General features: G+C 33.3%; 1 protein-coding gene across 3 annotated transcripts in view; it reads left to right on the forward strand.

Annotated features, from left to right (window-relative positions):
* Positions 1-21,193, forward strand: part of MICU3 (mitochondrial calcium uptake family member 3) — a 114,331-nt gene that overhangs the window by 44,954 nt on the left and 48,184 nt on the right. For all 3 annotated transcript variants that reach the window (XM_047716081.1, XM_047716073.1, XM_047716091.1), the window contains exons 2-5: positions 2,514-2,667; positions 9,448-9,479; positions 15,763-15,841; positions 20,026-20,073. In XM_047716081.1, coding sequence (XP_047572037.1) covers positions 2,514-2,667; positions 9,448-9,479; positions 15,763-15,841; positions 20,026-20,073 — 313 coding nt within the window. The remainder of the gene's footprint in view (positions 1-2,513; positions 2,668-9,447; positions 9,480-15,762; positions 15,842-20,025; positions 20,074-21,193) is intronic.

Here is a 21,193-nt window from a genome sequence, read left to right on the forward strand (position 1 = left end):
TGTTTTGATATAATTTCTCAAGATATTAGGTATTTAAATAATTTTATTTTTTTTAAAGATTTTATTTATTTATTTGACACACAGAGATCACAGGTAGGCAGAGAGGCAGGCAGAGAGAGAGAGAGAGAGAAGGAAGCAGGCTCCCTGCTGAGCAGAGAGCCCTATGTGGGGCTCGATCCCAGGACCCTGAGATCATGACCGGAGCTGAAGGCAGAGGCTTTAACCCACTGAGCCACCCAGGCACCCCAGTATTTAAATAATTTTAATAGTTTATACATAATCTATATTATGACTTCACAGACATGGAAGAGACAATAAAGAGAATAAGCTTGCCATCCTAAATAATTTTTTCTAATATAAAATAATTTTTATGAAATGTACAACATATAATTACTGTATTATTGATAATCGTATAAATTGATATTAACTCCCTAGAGGAAGAGTGAAATATATATGAAAAGATTTTGTTTGGGGCGCCTGGGTAGCTCAGCGGGTTAAAGCCTCTGCCTTCGGCTCAGGTCATGATCCCAGGGTCCTGGGATCGAGCCCCGCGTCGGGCTCTCTGCTCAGCAAGGAGCCTACTTCCCTTCCTCTCTCTGCCTGCCTCTCTGCCTACCTGTGATCTCTGTCTGTCAAAATAAATAAATAAAATCTTTAAGAAAAAAAAAAAAAAGAAAAGAGAAGATTTTGTTTGACCATTCAAATCCGCTCTTGGGAATTTTTCTCAAGGTACTATTTATACATATATATAAATATATTATATGCTGGTCATTTTAACTTTGTTTTGTAATAGTAAAATACTGTGACTCACCTAAATAAATATTCAACCATGTGTAATTCATAAATTGTGCTATGGCACAACCATTTTCTATGAAATATTATACAGTTACTAAAAAATGGTCTACTAGAGTATTTAGAGCATTTAGTGACATAGGAAAATAGCCCTGATATATTAATAAGCGAAAAATATTGGGTAGTATACTCCTCAGTGTGATGTAATCCCATTTTTGCTGAAAAAGAAAAAAATTATATCTATAAATTTTAAAAATTCTGTCTACTGAATTATACACAATAACTATGCATCACTTTTGTAATAAAAAAATCCTTTGATTAAAAAATAAATTTCCTGCAATTCAGAGAGAAAATAAGTAACAGTGAAAAATTATTTATCCACAAAGAAAGGTCTTGAAATTAAGGGAAAAAAAAAAGACTTCCTTTCCCCTCCCCATTTATACACACTCTTCTGTTAATCTTAACCTTATATAGAATTCAGAACAACCATTGGTAGTAACTGTACTCTAGTGATCTAAAGTTAGCAACTTCTGTTCTAATCTAAGTGCTGCCACTGAGTGGTTTCCTTAGTGGTAGCCCTGAATAGTGTATCAGGGTTTCACTTTCTTCTTTTAGAAAATCAATAGAGTAGGGGTGCTTCGGTGGCTCATTCAGTTAAGCATCTGTCTTCAGCTCAGGTCATGATCCCAGGGTCTAGGGTTGAATCCTGAGTCTGGCTCCCTGCTCAGTGGAGAGCCTGCTTCCCCCCTCTCCAGCTGTCTGCTGCTCCCTCTGCTTGTGCTCTCTTTCTCTCTCTCTCAGTCAAACAAACAAACAAATAAATAAAATCTTTTAAAAAAAATCAATAGACTATACTGAATAGACTTCTAATCAGATCAATAAGACTATATAGAGAGCACATAGTAGGCATTCAGCAAGATTTAGTGTTCCTTCTGAAGAAACTATTAACTCAGAAATTTCATGTTTTCTGAAACTGAAACTTCAGAAATAAATCACAGGTCCTTTAAAGTGCCAGTTTAAAATTTTAGAATTTAAAATTTAAATTTAATTTAAAAAATAAATTTCCTGTAATTCAGAGAGAAAATAAGTAACAGTGAAAAATTATTTATCCACAAAGAAAGTCTTGAAATTAAGGGAAAAAAAAAGACTTCCTTTCCCCTCCCCATTTATACACACTCTTCTGTTAATCTTAACCTTATATAGAATTCAGAACAACCATTGGTAGTAACTGTACTCTAGTGATCTAAAGTTAGTTGGAGAGGGAGGAAGCAGGCTCTCCACTGAGCAGGGAGCCAGACTCAGGATTCAACCCTAGGACCCTGGGATCATGACCTGAGCTGAAGACAGATGCTTAACTGAATGAGCCACCCAGGCACCCCTACTCTATTGATTTTCTAAAAGAAGAAAGTGAAATCCTGATACACTATTATTAATTAATAATATTAATTATTTTCAAAATAAAAAATAGTATTATTAATTTAATTTAATTTAAAATTTAGAATTTTCAGGCCCTTAATGATATTTATTATAGGATCTTTAAAACATTAATTCATTTTATTCATATGGGTAATTTATAAAGCGATTAAGTTCTGCAGAAGATGATATTTTCACACTTGGTCATTTACTCTATTAACTCACTTTCAGCATAATTAACAGCATTTAGCTTCTAAAAGGAGATGTTATTTCACACAGTCCAATTTTATTTGCTTTCTTAACTTTAGGTTGCTATCAACCGAACAGACATTGAAGACTTAGACCTCTATGCTACATCTCGGGAAAGAAGATTTCGTTTGTTTGCTTCTATAGAATGTGAAGGGCAGTTATTCATGACTCCATATGATTTTATTTTGGCTGTTACAACAGATGAGCCCAAATGTAAGTATATTTTTCAATTTTCTTAATAATTTTATGAGATCTTTTTTCTTACCTTTAATTTATAAAAGTTTGGAACAGGATAAGTTTTCAGAACAACTAACCAAATAACGTGGTATTTCAAAAGATATTATGCTATATAATCTTACTAGACTAGTATTTCTTATAAACTCTTGCCAATATCTCTTCACAAACTTTCATTTATTTCCTCTTTTTCAGCTTATCAAACCTAGAAACCACCTTACTCCTGATACTCTTTATAATAGGTTCATATTTTGCCTATTTGGTTCTTGAATCTATCATGAACAGAGTAATTCAGAGGATTGTCTTTGAAGTAGACCTGGGCCAAGAATTCTACCTATACCTCTTCTGTATTTGTCGTGGTTCCTACAGGGCAAATATAGACTGCTACTCATCTTTCCATATGTTAGAGCAGTGGGTCTCAAACTCTTTGGCATTATGTACATTCTTGCAGATCTCTTCGGTGTCTGATTAATAGAAGACAGTTCTATTCTAATCTGCTTTTTTTATTCAATAGTTAACAATGTGTTGTTTTTCATGAAGTGTATTGAGAAAATTTACCACACAGATAAAAAAGTAGGAAAAAGGAAAAATATTTTAATAGTCCTTTCAGATTATTGTAGATACTCTTCTTTGATACTCTATCAACACTTGGCTAGTGGTTGTTAAAGTTTAGTTGCAGTGTGGAATTTGAAACTTTTGCCATGTGTTATGTTAAAACCCATTGGCCTCCACTGCACCTTGAATGGATCTTTTACCCTTATATAATCTTGTAACATCAAATAGAAGATACTGGTTGATTCAGTTATGGAGATCTTCCAAATGTTGACATATTTATTATATAATGTATTTTTAAAATCACATTCAGTGAAACTGACATCATATTCTCATGAAAGTCTTTACTTATTGGGAAGCTGTCAAACTCATGGTGGTGTATACAAATTTTCCCAAATTCTGATCTTTATTTGAAAGCTCGGATGTTATTGGCAACAAATATTGTCGGTTGTTTTTTGTTCATTTGTAAGAAAGTGCCTGCCAAATACCTAAGTCTAAATGACCGTAATTTGTCTGTCAGTTCTTTCAGGTAAAAATCATGTTCCATGAAAAAAAGTTCAGTTCGCAACTCAGAATGACAGTGCTCCCTCTCAAGACAGCCATGGTACTACAGAACGCAACACAGTGCTTTATGCACCCTTCCCATTTCATTTCCCGGCATGTTATGTCATACTCAAAGACACCTATCCAGTGCCGGGTATTGCACTAGGCACTGGAGATAAAGTGGTGAGGGAAATAAACAAATAAAAATAGATGTCCTCCTCCCTCATGATGCTTACAGTCAGGTGGAACAAAACCAGCACTGATATATAAAATATAAAAAATAAATAGCAAATTATTTCTGTGATAAGTGCCATGAAAGAAAGATACTTGAGGCTCTGAGAACATACTTTGGAGAAGTAACTTACGTAGCTCAGGGAGATCTTCCCTGGGCAATATCCACATGAAATGTGAACTGTGAATAAGACTTAACTAGGCTAGCAGGAAGTTGAGAGTAGAGAATTTCAGCAGAAGAAATAGTAAGTATCAAGGTGCCATGAAAAGAAGGAATGTGATACATGTGAGTAGGGGGAAAAGATCTGGGTGGCGATAGTACAACGAGCAAAGAAGAATATGGTAGGAAGTGAGGGTGGGTGTGGGGGGCAGTGCCAAATCATTGAGTCAGTAAGCTTATATAAACATTCTTATTTTTATCCTAAAAGTAATAGAAAATCATGGCAGTAGTTTAAGCTGTAGAATAATTTGGTATGTTAGAAAACAACTCAACTGGGTAACTTTGAAAGATCCTTTTGGCTTTATTCAGTGATTCATGAATCAGGCAGCATCCAATCTAGCAGACAGGGAGGAGCTCCAAGGAGCTGTACAAAACAAGACTTGTAGGCAGAAGGGAACAGGTAAAAGGAAGTTTTACTAGGCAAGGAAAGTGGGTTAGTTATTGTAAGGTTACTTTCCTTTAGAGGACAGGAGGGGTCTCTCAGGCAGATTACTAACTAGTGCTGATTGATTTAAGATTCCATTTCTGGCAGAACAGAAACTGTAATTAAGTCTTGGCTTGGTTATGTGGGTCTTAGCATAAGGAACTCCATATTGAACCTGTTGTCTTGTTTTTAATAGGTGCATACCATTATTAGATTGTGTTTAGAAAAGATCTTTCAGGGTGGACATAGATTGGAGAGGGCTAGAGTGAGCATGAGCAGATCAGAGAGGAGACTCTTGTCCAGGCTTGAAAAGCTTCCAATAATGGTGGTAATGGTGATGATGGAGTAATGAGCACTAAAAATTTCTGGCCGTTTCACCTCTATGGATGGCAGTAGAGAACAGGTTTGAAGTGAAATATTCTAACTTCAACTTTGGACATGATGGATTTAAGATGCCTTAGATATCTAAAAGAGGAGATATGGAAGAGGCAGTTAGATCTGGCTTTTGATCATTCATTTCAGTTCATTGAAAATCAGTGTATTAAATAATCAGTCATTTGATAATCTACTTGAAACTGCCAAACAAATGCCTTAAGTTATGTTAGAGCAAATTATAGCCCTTTTTCTTCAGAGCCAGGGATATGGCAAAACCTTAAATAAATCCTTAAGAGCTAATATATAGCATGGTAACCGTAGTTGATAATACCATATTGTATGATTGAAATTTGCCAAGAGAGTAGATCTTAAGCATTCCTAACACTAACCAAAAAAGTAACTATATGAGGTGGAAAAAAATGTGTAAAAATTCAAAAAAATTAAATCCTAAATACTTTGGCAAATTGACTACTTTGCAAATTAGCTTTTAATCAATTAATATTTTATATTTTGGATTATTTCCATTGGAGATTAGGGGAGAGGGCTGGGTAGAATATATATTTAGGGTTCATCTGTGTGTGATTGGTAATTAATGCAATCATTGTGTGTGAGATTGCCTAGGATGCAGTACAGTATGAGAACATAGATGGCCAGGGACCAATCCTCGAGGAACTCTTAGACTTTAAATGATGAAGGTACGACAACTTGAAAGATGAGCCTTAAAAGGAAAAATGGAGTTTCCATAAATATGGGAGCAAAATCAGGAGTATGGAGTCATAGAAGCCAAGCAAAAAGAACAGAATGGTCAAATGAGATGTCAAATTAGATGAAGACAGAAAAATGTCTACTGGATTTAGTAATTTGAAGGTTATTGATGATTTTTAAAATAATGTTTCAGTGTAGTGATTAGATCAAAGACCAGATTGCAAGAGCAGATGAAGAAATGAAGACAGTGAGTATAAAGGACTCTATCAAGATGTTTGGCTGCGAAGTAGAAAGGAAATGAAAGATAGTAGTTGACAGAGAGACTTTAAAAATTGTACACTATTTTGTCAGGAGACTCTGAGGTTAGCAACTGAAAGAGAGGTGACTATATGAACAAACATATGGGATCAAGAGAGTAAATGGTGTATTCATAGTAGTCCACTTTGGGAAAATGTAAGGTAGTAGTGATAGAAAAGGCTGTAAATTGAGTAGGGCTCATTTTTGAAGGAATTTGAGGGTTATGGTAAGGATTATATGTCTCTGTGCTCCTTTAACCTCCCTTTCCTCCCTCCCTTCTAGAAATATTTATTGAGTTCTTACCATGTGCCAGATAACCATATTTCACCTTGGAACTGGTTGTTTGATACTTTTTGTCCATTAAAATATTTTAAGCTTTGTAAGTGTAGAGACTGTACATAGAAAAGGCCCTTATAAAGAAATAGATATAGGGCGCTTGGGTGGCTTAGTGGGTGAAAGCTTCTGCCTTCGGCTCGGGTCATGATCCCGGGGTCCTGGAATCGAGCCCCGCATCAGGCTCTCTGCTCGGCAGGGAGCCTGCTTCCTCCTCTCTCTCTGTCTGCCTCTCTGCCTACTAGTGATCTCTGTCTGTCAAATAAATAAAATCTTCAAAAATAGATATATATGTGTTCCATACATTTGTTTAACTAATGTCATACAATGTGAACTTTTCATGTTTATTATGAATTTGATGTATTTTTTAGATATCAAATGGTATTTTTGCATCAAATTCTACAATTTTTGTCAAACTTATATTTGAGAAATCATTCAGTAAGTAATGCTTAATTTAGTATATTTTAGTTTGAAAATTTTTCATTCATTATTTTCTTGAATTTTTTCTTCATAATATGCTGACTGTAAGCCTGCTGGTGGCTTTTTACTTTCTGGAAATAAATTTCAAATTTGATTCTTTTCAAGGTATTACAAAACCACCACTTGCAGGAAAAAACATTCCATTATAAAAAAAAAGTTCACAGGACATTTAACAACCACAAATTAATATCAACTAATTTCAAACTAGAACTTTTAAAGCATAGTTAAAAATGGTTATTAAAGATCAAGATATTTGTAAAAACTTTTAATAAAGTGTAGGGTTATAAAAAGAAATATTTGCCTGAGAAGAGAAAATATGTTTCATAGACTAAATATTAATTTCATAGACTAAATATAATATTCTTATTAATTAAATCATATATATATCAACTGGCATATTGAAATTAGACAGACTTGTATTTAAACCAGAGCATTCATTTACTAGCTTTGAGAACTTTTTAAAATTATTTCATTTTTTTGTCTCCTCATTTATAAAAATAAAACTAATAGCAACCTCATGAGATTTTTGAAGACTGAATGATATTCATTGTGTTTAATATAATATCAGATACTGTAAGCACTTAATAAATGTTGGTAGCTGTCATTGTCACCATCGTCATCATCGTTTGAATTCATAATCAGAATTTTAAAAGTCTTTGATATAATTTTATGGTAGCATCAACAGGAAAAAATTGGTATGCTGTGTAAACATTTGCTTAATATAGTTCAAATAAATGTTAATTGAGATATCCATTTGATTGTTGATTATAGCTTTGTGTTTGAAATGTAGAAAATTTCTTATTTTACCTACCTAAATAGAACCTAAAAGGTGAGTTTCCCTTCTAGAACTAAAATAAGTAATCGATTACCTTCATATAGCTTTAAGTATTATTTTAATTTTAGTTTTAAAAATACATTGTTCAAACATACATAAAAGTATTAAAAATACGACCATCAACCTATAGCTGAAGAAATAAAATATATCAAATAGAATTGAAGTCCCTCTTCACCCAGGTTATATTTATATATGTAGTAACTTCATATGAAATAAGGAATTTAGAAAATCAGAAAATCCTTTGAAGAACAATCTTAATGGCTCTTTAGTCTTTATAAAAAAAGCTAATAATACTGACCATGGTGACATATCCGGCAGAATGAATATGTCTTTTGTGAATAATTTACCCTGGAAATCTCATAAACCCTACAAAACTCAAGAGTGTGTCTAACTTCCTTTTCTGATAAATAGCTTCTGAACATTGCATAAGATTGTGTGCATGTACTTTTGTGCCATTTGTTTTTCTTCTGTTCATACTGCTGTATTTCAGAAGCAACAGAATAATAAAAATTATTTACAATGTTCTGTTCATTATGAAAAGGAGGATGTCTTTATGAAATAAAATGTATTAGAATTAAGGCTAAATGCTGACTTCTTTATAAACCTGTGATTTTAATCCCATGATTATGTATTTGTATAAACTGTCTTGAGTAAAAAAAGGATATTGTTGCTACACGGAGAAGAAATCAATCTCAAAAAAATCAGTTTGCTGAATTTTAGAATATACTTTTATCCTTTGATCATAAAATAACTTGCTTACAAATAATATTGCTTACAAAAAAAAAGTTACATGACAAAAACTGCCTGTCTTATAGTCTTGACTTCGATATACTGTTTATAATAACTATGGCTAATTATAAAGAAATAGCCACATTTCCATGTAGAAAAATTATTGGTTGTCACTATTATAATGAAATAATCAATATTTTCATTGTAATATAGTGAAATAATCAATATTTACCCATTCCTAATGCAGCTGTGTTCTAAGACTTTTTCACATGTAAACCTAGAGATAATCGTTGGGCAGACATTAGATATTCAGAGTTTTCAAATCCGAGCAAAGGAAAGTGTTAGCTGCGCATTTATTCCAATATGATAAGATTTATAGTGTTCGAAATCTTCAAGGATGTGAGGAGGAACCAGAAAAAGAAAGTGATCTCAGGTAATATATTCAACTATAACACCCTTGTTCTAGAAATGATTCTTAAATACAGGGAAAGAGTGGAGAACAGAGTGAGGGTCTCCCTATCGTGTTACCTGCTCTCTTCTTCATCTCCTTTTCCCATTGCCCCTATCCTTCCCCTTCACCCTAGAAAGACCTGACATTTATATTATAACTAGAGATACTAAAGCAGAGATAATAAGCAGCACCTTAAAATTATAATTTCTCTTTGTTAATATTTTATGTTCTGGTATGAATATTTAATAAATATCAGTATTTGTGTTTTTAAGCCCATGAGATGTTTAACATGAAGTAAGTTAACTTTATAAATCCAGAAATCCCCAAAGTAAGAGAATGATTATGGAAAATATGTTTCCTATTCCACTGATATCACTTCTTATGACTAATTTATAGTACATGAAACAAATACATAATATATATAAAACCTATACCTTAGAACCACATCTCAAAGTTAAAAAATACTTTGTCTTTTAGATATAGAAACTTGGTGTTACAGGTTAGGGTTGTAGATGGTTACTGAATTCAGATATACATTATATGAAGTATTTAATATCTAATTCTTTTGTATTTGTTTATTACAGTTGTTAAAACATGGAAGTCGCTTACCAAACAGGTAGGTTAAAGCTCTTGGTGTACGTATGCATGCACACTATATATATGCATACCCACTTTGGAAAGTAGTTTGGCATCATCTATAAAATTAGAGATACACATACCTTGTACCTAGCAGTTCTCCTTTTGGTTTGCAGTTCTGCAACAGTGCATGTACATGTACCCAGTAAAGTTAAACTCGAACATGCCCTATGATCCAGTAATTTTACACTAGTCTCTATGCCTAGAGAAACTTGTATATGCATGAGAGGTTCACAGGAATGTTATTAGATTGATCATAATTGGCTAGAAAGACTATAATACAATGTCAATAAGGTAAATAAGTTTTTATATATTCACACAGTGAATACTGTACCAAGTGAAAACAAATGAATTATACTAGTGCTTGAACTGGATGAGTCTGAGAAACATAATGACAAGCTATTCACAAATTATAAATTACAGTTCATTTACATAAATGTTCATTTACATACATTTACATAAAGTCTAAAACAGGAAAAAGAAACCACTAAGGATGCATTCGTAGATGGGAAAACTAAGGAAAGATAAATATTAAATTCAAGACAGTATTTACCTCTGGGGGAGATGGAAAGAAATATCAGAAGTGCAAAGAGACTTTGAAAGTACTGGTAATTTTCTATTTCTTAACAATTTCTAATTTTAAATTTTACATGTATTCCTTTTGCACTTCTAAATGTATGATAAACAATATAAAAAGACTATTAGTATAGCATTTGAGGGAACTTCCATAACCCATTATAGAGAATCTTCCAAAAGCCTGTAGCAAACGTGATATTTACATGTAAAACTTTAGACATTCTCTTTAAAATTAGATAGAATACAAATATGTCTGCTATCACAACTACTATGCACTGTTTTATTACAAGTCTAAGCTAATGTAGTATATTAATTTGCTGGAGCTGCTGTAACAAATACCCAAGTTTGGGTGGCTTAAACCAGAAATTTATTTTCTCACAGTTCTGGAGGCTGGAAGTTCAAGATCATGGTGTTGGCAGGGCGGGTTTCTTCTGAGGCCTCCCTCCTTGGCTTGTAGATGTCTGTCTTCTCCCTCTATCATCTTCACATGTCGTTGTTCTTTGCATGTCTGTATCCTGGTGTCTTCTTATAAAGACACCAGTCATATTGGATTAGGAGCAACTATAATGACTTATTTAATAATCTTAATTACCTTTGTAAAGGCCCTGTCTCTGAATACAGTCCCATTCTGGGGTACTGAGGATTATGACTTCAAATACAAATTTGAGATAGACCTAACTCAGGCTATAACATGTAGTACAACAAAAAAAGAGGTTCTAAGGATCAGAACAGTAACAAACAAAATGACAGAGAAAAATATTAAAATGCATAGATTTCAAATTTATTCAGGTTTAGTAAAAGTTTAACAAGGTTGCTGCTATTATTTCTACACCAGCAATAGCAATTAAACTGTACTATCAAATAAGATACTTCTCACAATAGCAACAAAAACTATTAGATTCTTAGTGTACCTAATATCTAATTAGGTACCTAATACCTAATATCTTAGTGTACAAGATATTTTATTTTTTATTTTTTTAAAGATATTTTATTTTTTTAAATAAAATAAAATAAAATAATTAATTTTTTATTTTTTTAAAGAAATTTGAGTAAGCAGAGAAATGTATTATGTTCACAGATGATTGATTTGGAAGAGTAAGGACCCAGAATTTTCTGAACAATTCTGAAAAGGGTGGAAGAGAAGCAAACAGACAAACAATAGGATGAGAGCAACTGGGCTGTCTCACATTAAATTAATAATGGGGCTATAATTAAAATAGTATTATGTTATTGAAAGAATTTTTTAATTAGATGGAAATAATAGAATATAGAATCCAGAAACAGACCCAGGCTTGTATGGGAAGATCTGTAAATCCCTGGAGGAAGGACTGACCTTTAGGTATTGGAACAATAGTCTTTCCAACATAGAGGTAAATAAAATTAAGTATCAAACTAATCACCATCTACAAAAGCAAATTTGATGGGTTAAGTTTTTACTTTTACAAACAAAAAATTCTGAGATATTAGAAATAAAATAAAAGACACAGGAGGTTTCATTAGATAAGACACATAAAGCAAAGCTAAAAGAAAATTTTGAAAAACTTCACTAAATTAAATATCAGAAACTTTGGCATACCAAAAAGATGCCAACAATGTTAAAAGATGTATGACAGATGGGAGAATATGCTTGCAATATATTAGCAAAACATTAAGTGTACTCATATAGAACTCCTATAAATCAATATAAAAAGATAATCAGTTCAATAAGAAAAAAGCATAAACATAGAATGGCTGACATATATAAAGGACCTCAACCTCCCTAGTGATTAGGGATATGCAGATTCAACCAATAATATGATACTATTTCATACCCATCAGATTATCAGCTTCTAGAAATCTAGCAATACTGATAATTAGCAAGGAAGAAGAAAGCCAGGTGAAGGTGTAAATTTGTATATTCACTTTTGAGAGAAATTTGGCAAATGTAATAAAGTTGAAAGTACATATCAAAAACTCTATTTTCAGAGAAGTATACTAGAGGAATATTATGACAGCAGTCCTGTACATGTTTTCTGCAGTGATTATAATAGCCAGAATTTTAAAAAAGAAACAATATGTCAGTCAGTTGAGAAATGAATAAAAAAATGATGAAATAGGCATATCAAAGACAAATACAGTAATACAGATCTACAGTGAAAAAATACATCCAAGCTATAGGTATCTACATGAACGGACCTAGAAGACTAAAGGTTTAGTAACAGCAAGTTGTAGAATACTATAGGCTGACTGTTCTTAAAGTGCAAACACCTTTTCAGGGGTCCATGAAGTCAAAACTATTTTTATAATAACACCGAGAAGACAATTTGTTTTATTACTTGTATTCTCTCGCAAGTGTATGGTGGAGTTTTCTAGAAGCACAGGATGATTGATGATGCCATCGATCTGACATTTAATAGAATATGTGCTTGTGTATTTTTGTGTTTTAAAAATTTGTCATTTCTACTTCCACATGCAATATATCCTTGGGGTCCATAATAATTTTTAAGAGTATAAGGAGTTACATTTCCGAACTACTAATATAGAACTGCTGTGTAGCCATTAAAATGCAGTGAAGAATATTTGGCAGAAAAATATACCCATGAAGTATTAAGTACAAAGAGTAAGTTACAAAACAATATGTAGAAAATAATTTAATATTTGCTACAACAACAAAAAAACTATATAATTATGCCTAGAGAGAGAATTAGACTAAATGGATTTAAATAAAACTTTCAATTATGGTTCAGTCCTGGGTTGCAATTAGTTTTTATTTTCTATACTTGCTAATTTTCCTATTATTCATATATATTAACTATATAATAAGACAAAATTATACTTATATAAATTTTACAAGACAACTGTAATTCTAGGAAGATGAATTTGATACAGCAAATATCTATTTAGTACCAACTTACAATATGCAATATAACTCTGATACTAACCACCCAGTTAGTGTCAGACTCCACAGATTTAAGGACATAGTCCCCAACAAGACTGCCCTTATTTCAGATGCCAGCTGCAAGTTCAAGTGTCCCCAGGCCACCCCACACTTCAGGCCAACTGGCTACAAATCCAAGAGGTCCCATAAATCCCCTTAAAGTTCAGTAATTTGCTAGACTGATTCAGAACTCAAGCACATTCTATATTTATAATTAATAGCTTATAATTATTTTAAGGGACACAGATCAGGACTAGCTGTATGAAGAGACTCTGAGGACAGGTACAGGAAGATCCCAAACACAGATCTTCCATGCCTTCATCCCATGGAGAAGTGTGCCCCCACCCCCCACTCTGGTCAATATATTTACCAGTGAAAATGAAAATGTGCGCTGAGCTTGGGTGTTGAGTTGTTATTGAGGGTTTCATTATGTAGGTATAATCGATCGATTGATTGATTGAACTCAATCCCCAGTCCCTTTCCCTACCCCTCCCCAAAAGTAGGGAGAGCTCAGAGCCCCAACCTTCTAATCCCATGGTTGTTATTTCTGGCAATCAGTAGCCTTCCTGGGTCATCCTATAGCCAACCATGATTCAAGGATATGGCATCTTCCAGGAACCAGGGGCAAAGGCCAACCAAATTATCTTTTTTTAAAAGATGATTTTTTTATTTGTTTGAGAGAGAGAGAGAGATCACAAGCAGTGAGGAGAGGGAGAAGCAGGTTTCCTGCAAGCAGGGAGCATCACTGAGGTGGGGCTCCAGCCCAGGACAATGATCATGACCTGACCCAAAGGCAGACAGGTCTTAATTGACTGAGCCATCCAGATGCCCCAAATTATTTATTATTATAATACTACTATGTGCAAGAAACCAAGATCTAGGCACTGGGAATGGGGAGGGATATTGCCAGTCTGAATGGAAATACAGATTTTAATACAATTTAAAACTTCTTAAAGTGAACTGAAGACAAAGATCAGTGTGTTAATTAGATAATCCAGACCAGAAGAAGCTGATAAATAAACTGCTTAGTCAGTAAGGATCTGGCCAGTCATTTAGTAGTTTTGTGACCGTGGGTGAGTTCTGACCCTCTTTAAGTCTCAGTAAAATATGCATAAGTAGGATTATTAATTAAAATTAAATGAGAAATTACATAGTGTCAGGCACATAGAGGGCACTCAGTAAAAGGTAACTATGATTTTTTTTTTCCTAAGTTGTAAACTCTAGCTGTGTTCAAGCTAGAAGAGGTGAAGTTGAATACATTGGAAATAGTTAAAATAGAGAAAGAAAATATTTATGTAATGGATACATTATACATTAAAGTATATGATATATTTGCAAAGTGTTCTTTTTAATCTCTTCCACTAACAAAAATATTTATGAGTTTATTGTTGTTTAAGCAGTAAATATTCCAGTTTCTCATCATTATTCCCCTACCTGAATTCTTCCTTCTGTGCTACTGCTATTCTGATGAGACACTACTGTCTGGAGGCATCTGGTCTCTGCAGTGCAGAGATAGCACTATGAAGGAAGTGAAAGCAGGGTTCACAGATGGTCTTCAGGGAATCCGTAAACCCTCTAAAAATACATCTCCTGTCTTTGGCATCCAGGGTGTCCCTATTTGCCTGTCAGCTCAGCTTTGTAATGAAAAAAGAAAAAAAAAAACAGTTTATAATGTCACAGAACATTTTTAGGTACAACCATATCAGTAAGGGTTTGGAATGTGGGGGGGGAATCATCCAGAGTTCTTGTTAACAATACACATTCTGTTTCAGTAGGTCTGGGATGGGAACTGAAATTCTGCTTTTTGAACAAGCTTACAGGTTATGCCTGGGCTATTGGGGAAGCACACTTTGAGTAGCAAGAATCAAGTCTGGAAATAGAAGTGGTTTCCAGTGTTTTTCAGTGTTTACTTAGCAGACTACTTTTTTATTTCAAATTATTTCAGCTTATCTCATCAAATCCTTTAATAATTTTTCTTTGCAATTAACCAAAATATAATTTTTCTTTTAATTATTTTGAACTCAGTATGCACAATAAATTCAAAATTCCTTTAGTAGCTGTACAATGATTCAAATGTTTAATTTTAAAATAGCTCCCCAACATGCTGTGGCAGTTTGATTTAAAAACAAACAAAAAAATGCTGACTAAGCAATTGAAGTCTGTGTTCTTTACTGAATATGTAAGTTAAAATTAGAAAATGAAAATGCATGCAAACAGTGGTCATAATCACCCAGTACTCCATCTGACATCAGTACTCTTTGAGTCACTACTAAAATATTCTTCGTGCTTTCCCAGTTTGATCCTCAGTCCATTTACTTCCTCCACAAAGCTCCCTAAATCCAAGAGGGCTACAGAAAAGAGAGTATGTTAAACCAGGTCATCATCTCTGACCTTGATTAGCAAATTTACCTTTACTTACCGCTTTCATGAAACTATCCTTTCCTAACTGGTTCCTGAACTTAAACTCACTGTTTTGTCTTAACTTCATTATTTTACATGTATTCCTCCACTTGCTAAATTTATTTGAAATTTTTGGTAGCTCTAATTGAATTAAATATAACTTCTTTATGATTTATTTTATATTTAGACTGTTGGACAAATATTGGGTTTTGGGGTTGAACGAACCACAGGTTTAGAATAGAATAAATACAGCCATGTCTCAGGTCTTTTCAGTAGAGAATTTTTTGTATAAGGCATTTAAATATTTTTTATCTATTTTATAAGTAAGTGGTATACCTATTAATCAATGTTATGATACCTTATGTTATAGGAATTAAATCAAATGCTCTCAGAAACCCCACCAGTTTGGAAAGGCTCATCAAAGCTTTTTCGTAATCTTAAAGAAAGAGGTAAGTTAACTTCAGTACTTACGTATTTTAAAATGGACACTATATTATTTATACTCTTTATATTTATTTCTCTTTTACTTAATATAACAGTTAAATATGTGTGTGTGCATAGAGAAAAAAACGAAAAGAAAAACACCAAAATATTAATGATTATTTCTGGGTAGCGGGATTAAAGATGTTTCTTATTTATATATATAATTCATGTCTCAGATTTTTTGAAGAAAGTGAACTTTTAGGACTATAAAAAATTATTTTTCGACCATATTCAGTAGTGAGGGTTATATTTATTTATTTATTTATTTATTTATTATTTTTTTAAGATTTTATTTATTTATTTGACAGAGAGAGAGATCACAAGTAGGCAGAGAGAGGAGGAAGCAGGCTCCCTGCTGAGCAGAGAGCCCATGCAGGGCTCTATCCCAGGACCCTGAGACCATGACCCGAGCCGAAAGCAGAGGCTTTAAGCCACTGAGCAACCCAGGCGCCCTGAGGGTTATATTTAATTACAGAAAGCATTTTTCTTTCTTTTTTTTTTTTTTTTTTTTTAAAGATTTTTTTTTTTATTTATTTTATTTGACAGAGAGAGATCACAAGCAGGCAGAGAGGCAGGCAGAGAGAGAGGAGGAAGCAGGCTCCCTGCCGAGCAGAGAGCCCGATGCGGGGCTCGATCCCAGGACCCTGAGATCATGACCTGAGCCGAAGGCAGCGGCTTAACCCACTGAGCCACCCAGGCGCCCCAGAAAGCATTTTTCAAAAATATTGATATCCAACTATTTTTCTTCCTTCCATTTTACTTCCAGGAGATTATAGATTTTTAAAAATTTAATAATCACTAGGAAGAACTTATTGGATATGTCTTTTGATCACCCAGTTTGAACATGTTTCTTCTAAAAACAACACTCACTGCAAAATCCACCTTTCAACCTACTATATGATCCATATCTATGTATCTAAGCCGTTAATTCATATATTTCCTCACAAGTTATATAGCTTTTATTTCCATTTTCTTTTACACTTTACTTTTTGTACATATTTAGAGAAAGGACTAATTAATAAAATCTCTTTAATCTTGAAAAGGAATTTTTCTTGTAAATATACTTTTTTTGTATTTTCAAATAGAAGAGTATACAAAATAAAAATGTTAAAGAAATTATATAAAGAATTAACCTTTTCATTTTCACCAATTTTAACAGATACTGGGTTTGAAAATAATTATACTGTATCATGAAGACAAATATTTTAAAGAATAATTATAATCCAGGTATTTTATCTGAGTAGAATTAGAAATTCAAATTGCTTCCACCTGATTCACATGGAATCTGAAAGAGGTAGACAGCTTACCTTTCATTGTAGCTTTTCATAACTAGGGTTTTAAAATCTTTGCAAAATTAGGGACATGGTATCTTTAAAGCTCTTAGAAACTTTTTCCTGGAAGTTGTCATAAAGATTGTCATTCAAATCTTAGGGTGGGATAATAAGATCAGGAAAACTCAAAGCTCAGAAAGATAAGTTAGCGAATTTAAAAATACTCATTTAATACCTCTCATGGGAAAATACAAATTGGATCAAGTATAACCTGAGAAAAATAAATGCATGGAAAAAGGAAATTCCTTGTAGTCATAAAAAGGGTTGAATCTGGGGGCGCCTGGGTGGTTCAGTGGGTTAAAGCCTCTGCCTTCGGCTTAGGTCATGGTCCCAGGGTCCTGGGATTGAGCCCCACATTAGGCTCTCTGTTCAGTGGGAAGCCTGCTTCCTCCTCCTCTCTCTGCCTGCCTCTCCACCTACTTGAGATCTCTGTCTGTCAAGTAAATTAAAAAAAGAAAGGGTTGAATCTGGAAGCACTGGTTTTAGGCTTATCCTAATCTTTATGTTACATGCATATTTGCATGTTTTTCAGGGGAAATATCTATTCAGCGCTATCCCACAGAATTATCTGTAGTGATGGAAATGTTCTATTTCTGTATTGTCTCCCATAATAGCCACTAGCCAGATGTGGGTTTTTAAGCACCTGAAATGTGGCTACTGTAATAAAGAAATTGAATTTTTTATTGTATTTAATTTGTTTTAAACTTAAGTAGCCACATGTGACTAATAGCTTCCCTATAGGGCAGTGCAGAGCTATGTCATGATGATTGGATTATTGAAGGAATCCATGTACACAAAAAGTTTTAGAACCATTAGGTTAGACAGAGTACAATGTCATAGAGAGCTTTGCTTTTTTATAAATAGGTTTAAGCGACAAAGGAATTTTAAAAGCTAAATCTTGAGAGCTATTGAAGATTAATTTGCAAATGAATTTTATCTGCTTAAAAATACTACCCAGCAAGAAAATGTTATGCAGTTTTACAAAAAATTAGTTGATATGCAACATTTATGAAAACAGGTATTTCAGACTTAGTTATAGCAGCCAACTGTGTAATGTATCATGATAATAAGAGCTAAACGTATAATGTTTTTAAGGAACTTCCCTTGGAACTATTTTTATTGAATTTTCAAAAGAAACCTAGTTGACATCTTTCTTACTCTCTTTTTCTAAAGATCACAACATTATTACTGTATGCTTAGCATACATATTTTTATTTTATTTTACTTTTTGATCTTGGGTGGCCTTTAAATTAAAAGGTGAGCCTAATAGTTTTCCATTTTTGTAATTGGAAAGCATTAAGAATCTACAGTTCGTGTTTAGTAGTATTTTCTCTTTTCCTTGATCATTTTTATTAATTATATCATAAGTTTCACTTTGTTCTTGTCTGTAGATTACACCACCTCAAAAACCATTTGGTCCTACAGACAAGTACCTACCATGATAATTATAATTAGTACTCTCACTGTTAATTGTTCACTGAGGGAAATCTTGAGTTAATTATCAAATAAAAGATGTATAGTAGTTATTAAGCTTCTTTATACCAACCAACATCTCTTGTGTATTCCATCAAGTCAATTAGAACAACAGTCAGTGAGATGGGATTATAGAGACATAGAGTCTACTTCCCAATCCCACTTCCCTTTTTCCCTTCTTTCTTCCTCACTCCCTCCTCTTCCTCTTCCTCTTCCTTTCCTTTCCTTTCCTTAACCTTTCCTTTCCTCCCTCCCTCCCTCCCTCTCTTTCTTCCTTTCTTCCTTTCTTTTTCTGTGAGGGATCCCCTATGGAATCCAGGTATTGTATCTTTTATATACATTGACCATTCCAGAATCTTTCTCCCATAACATTCATGGCAGTCAACCAGAACTAACTGTCTATAGGTCACAATATTGTAGTATAAACAAAAGAAGGGAATGCTTTCAGGGCCTCTAGCTAGTTCCCTTCAAGTCTCTGACAAACTGCCCGACAGTGACTCCTCTTCTCTTTGTTCTATAACAAAGAGGGTAGCCTCAAAGAGCATCAGGTAAAATGGACCTTCAAAGTTCACAATCTGATTATTTAAGGATTTTCGTATGCCTTTTACTAAACATTAGGACTGTCTGATATGTGGAGAAGTGTTACTGTCTTATTCCTGATTTTAATTTTCTCAGGATCCACCTGGAAACTCAGTTAAGCATTAGTTCTAGTTTGGGGCGTTACATCTAAAGGCAGGAATTTGAGTAATAGAATATATATTTGTATTTACTCCAAACAAACTCCACTTTGCAATTCTGGGATTACAGAGAACCCAGGATCCAATATTCAGAAAGTGAAAGCCATGTAATTAAGATAAAAACTTCTTAGAGTACATTTAATAGAAGAATTAACTTTGTCAAAAATAATAATGATAACCTGAAAGCAGAAGAGTAATAAATTCAGTTTCGTTTTTTAAATACAATTACAGAAATCATTAAGCACTTTACAGTTTAAGCATTTTGTCTTTTTATTTTATGTTAGATTCATCCATTGCAAACTAGCGACAAGTTTAAAGTTACATTTATAAATAAACAATGTAATTTTGCTTTCTTTGCCAGTGTATCTAGGAGCATTAATGGGAATTTTGCATGGGTTTCTACAGAAGCATTGTGAAACAAATTAAAATTAGTTTTGTTGCTTCTTTTGCTGTGATTTTTTTAATAATTTAGTCTTAAAACAATACTTAGCATGTTCTTTAAAATGGTAAGTTCCTTATTAATGTTACTTATTGTTACTGTAAGAATAATATTTTGCTTGATAAAGTAATATTTTATATATAGCATTACTAATACTATTTTTCTTCTAGGTGTGATTTCTTACACAGAGTATCTTTTTCTTTTATGTATTTTAACAAGTAAGTGTACTCATTAAGTCTACTCTTAGATACAGTTTTCTTTTTAAATCAGAATCCTGGAAAACAAATCTTAGATTCTCTTAATTTTGAAAATCACTTTAGGTTTATCCACGGTTATTTTGCAAAACTCATGTCTAAATGTTATCAGCAAATGCTAATAAGCATAGCACTATCAAGAATGAAAGACATAAATGTTTTTATGACATATGGTATAATAATAAAATGCTCAGAAATTATACATTTTTATATCATATATCATTCCTTTTGGTTTACTTGAAAGCCTAAAGTTCAGGTCATTTAGGGATTTGTAAATTTCCTGCTACACTCGTTGAAATCACCTGTTTCTTAAGACTAGTGTGAAAGAATGAGTCTCCTAACTAATGAGTGTATCACAATACCCACCGTATGTCCTGAAACAGCTTTGTTATTCTCTGTCTCTCATATGCAGCAATTTTTATGAAATATATGAAAGGCTTACTAATGATTTCAGTTAAATTTTAGTGCATTTAATGCAGGAACTTACCTGCTATTTTTCACTGTGCTCCAGCCACCTGGCTTTTCTGTTCCTTGAATTCTCACCTCAGGAATTTGTATTTTCTGCTCCCTCTGCCATCAGCGCTCTTTCCTCAAGATCCTCGTGATAATAAACATTATTTAGGTTTCGTTTGAATGTGTAATGTGAACACTTCTTGACTATCTTCCCTAAAATATCTCCTTCCCTTACCTCTCCCTTTTTATCCCTTTACCGTGTTTTATTTTCTTCATGGCACTTAAAACTACTTGAAAGTATTTGTTTATTGGTTTATGTGTTTTTGTCTGTCTCACCATACTTGAATGCAAGGTCCATGATGGCAAAGATTTTCTCTTTTTTGTCCATTTCTGTATCAAGAACAGTGTCTAGCACATGGTGGCCTCTCAAAAACTAGTTGGTGAACGAGTAAAAAAAATAAATGAAAGAATATTGCTAGAGGGATTTCTGCTTGTGGGGATTTGTGGAGATGTCTGGAAATAATAATTATCAGTGAAACTGTCATTAGAAACAAGTCATAAAATTCCTTGTATTTCTATGATCAGAGAATTGAGGGCCATTGTGTTATTCTGACTTTAGTAATGAATGATG

Source organism: Lutra lutra, chromosome 2 (genome assembly GCF_902655055.1).
Source record: "Lutra lutra chromosome 2, mLutLut1.2, whole genome shotgun sequence".
Taxonomy (NCBI): domain Eukaryota; kingdom Metazoa; phylum Chordata; class Mammalia; order Carnivora; family Mustelidae; genus Lutra; species Lutra lutra.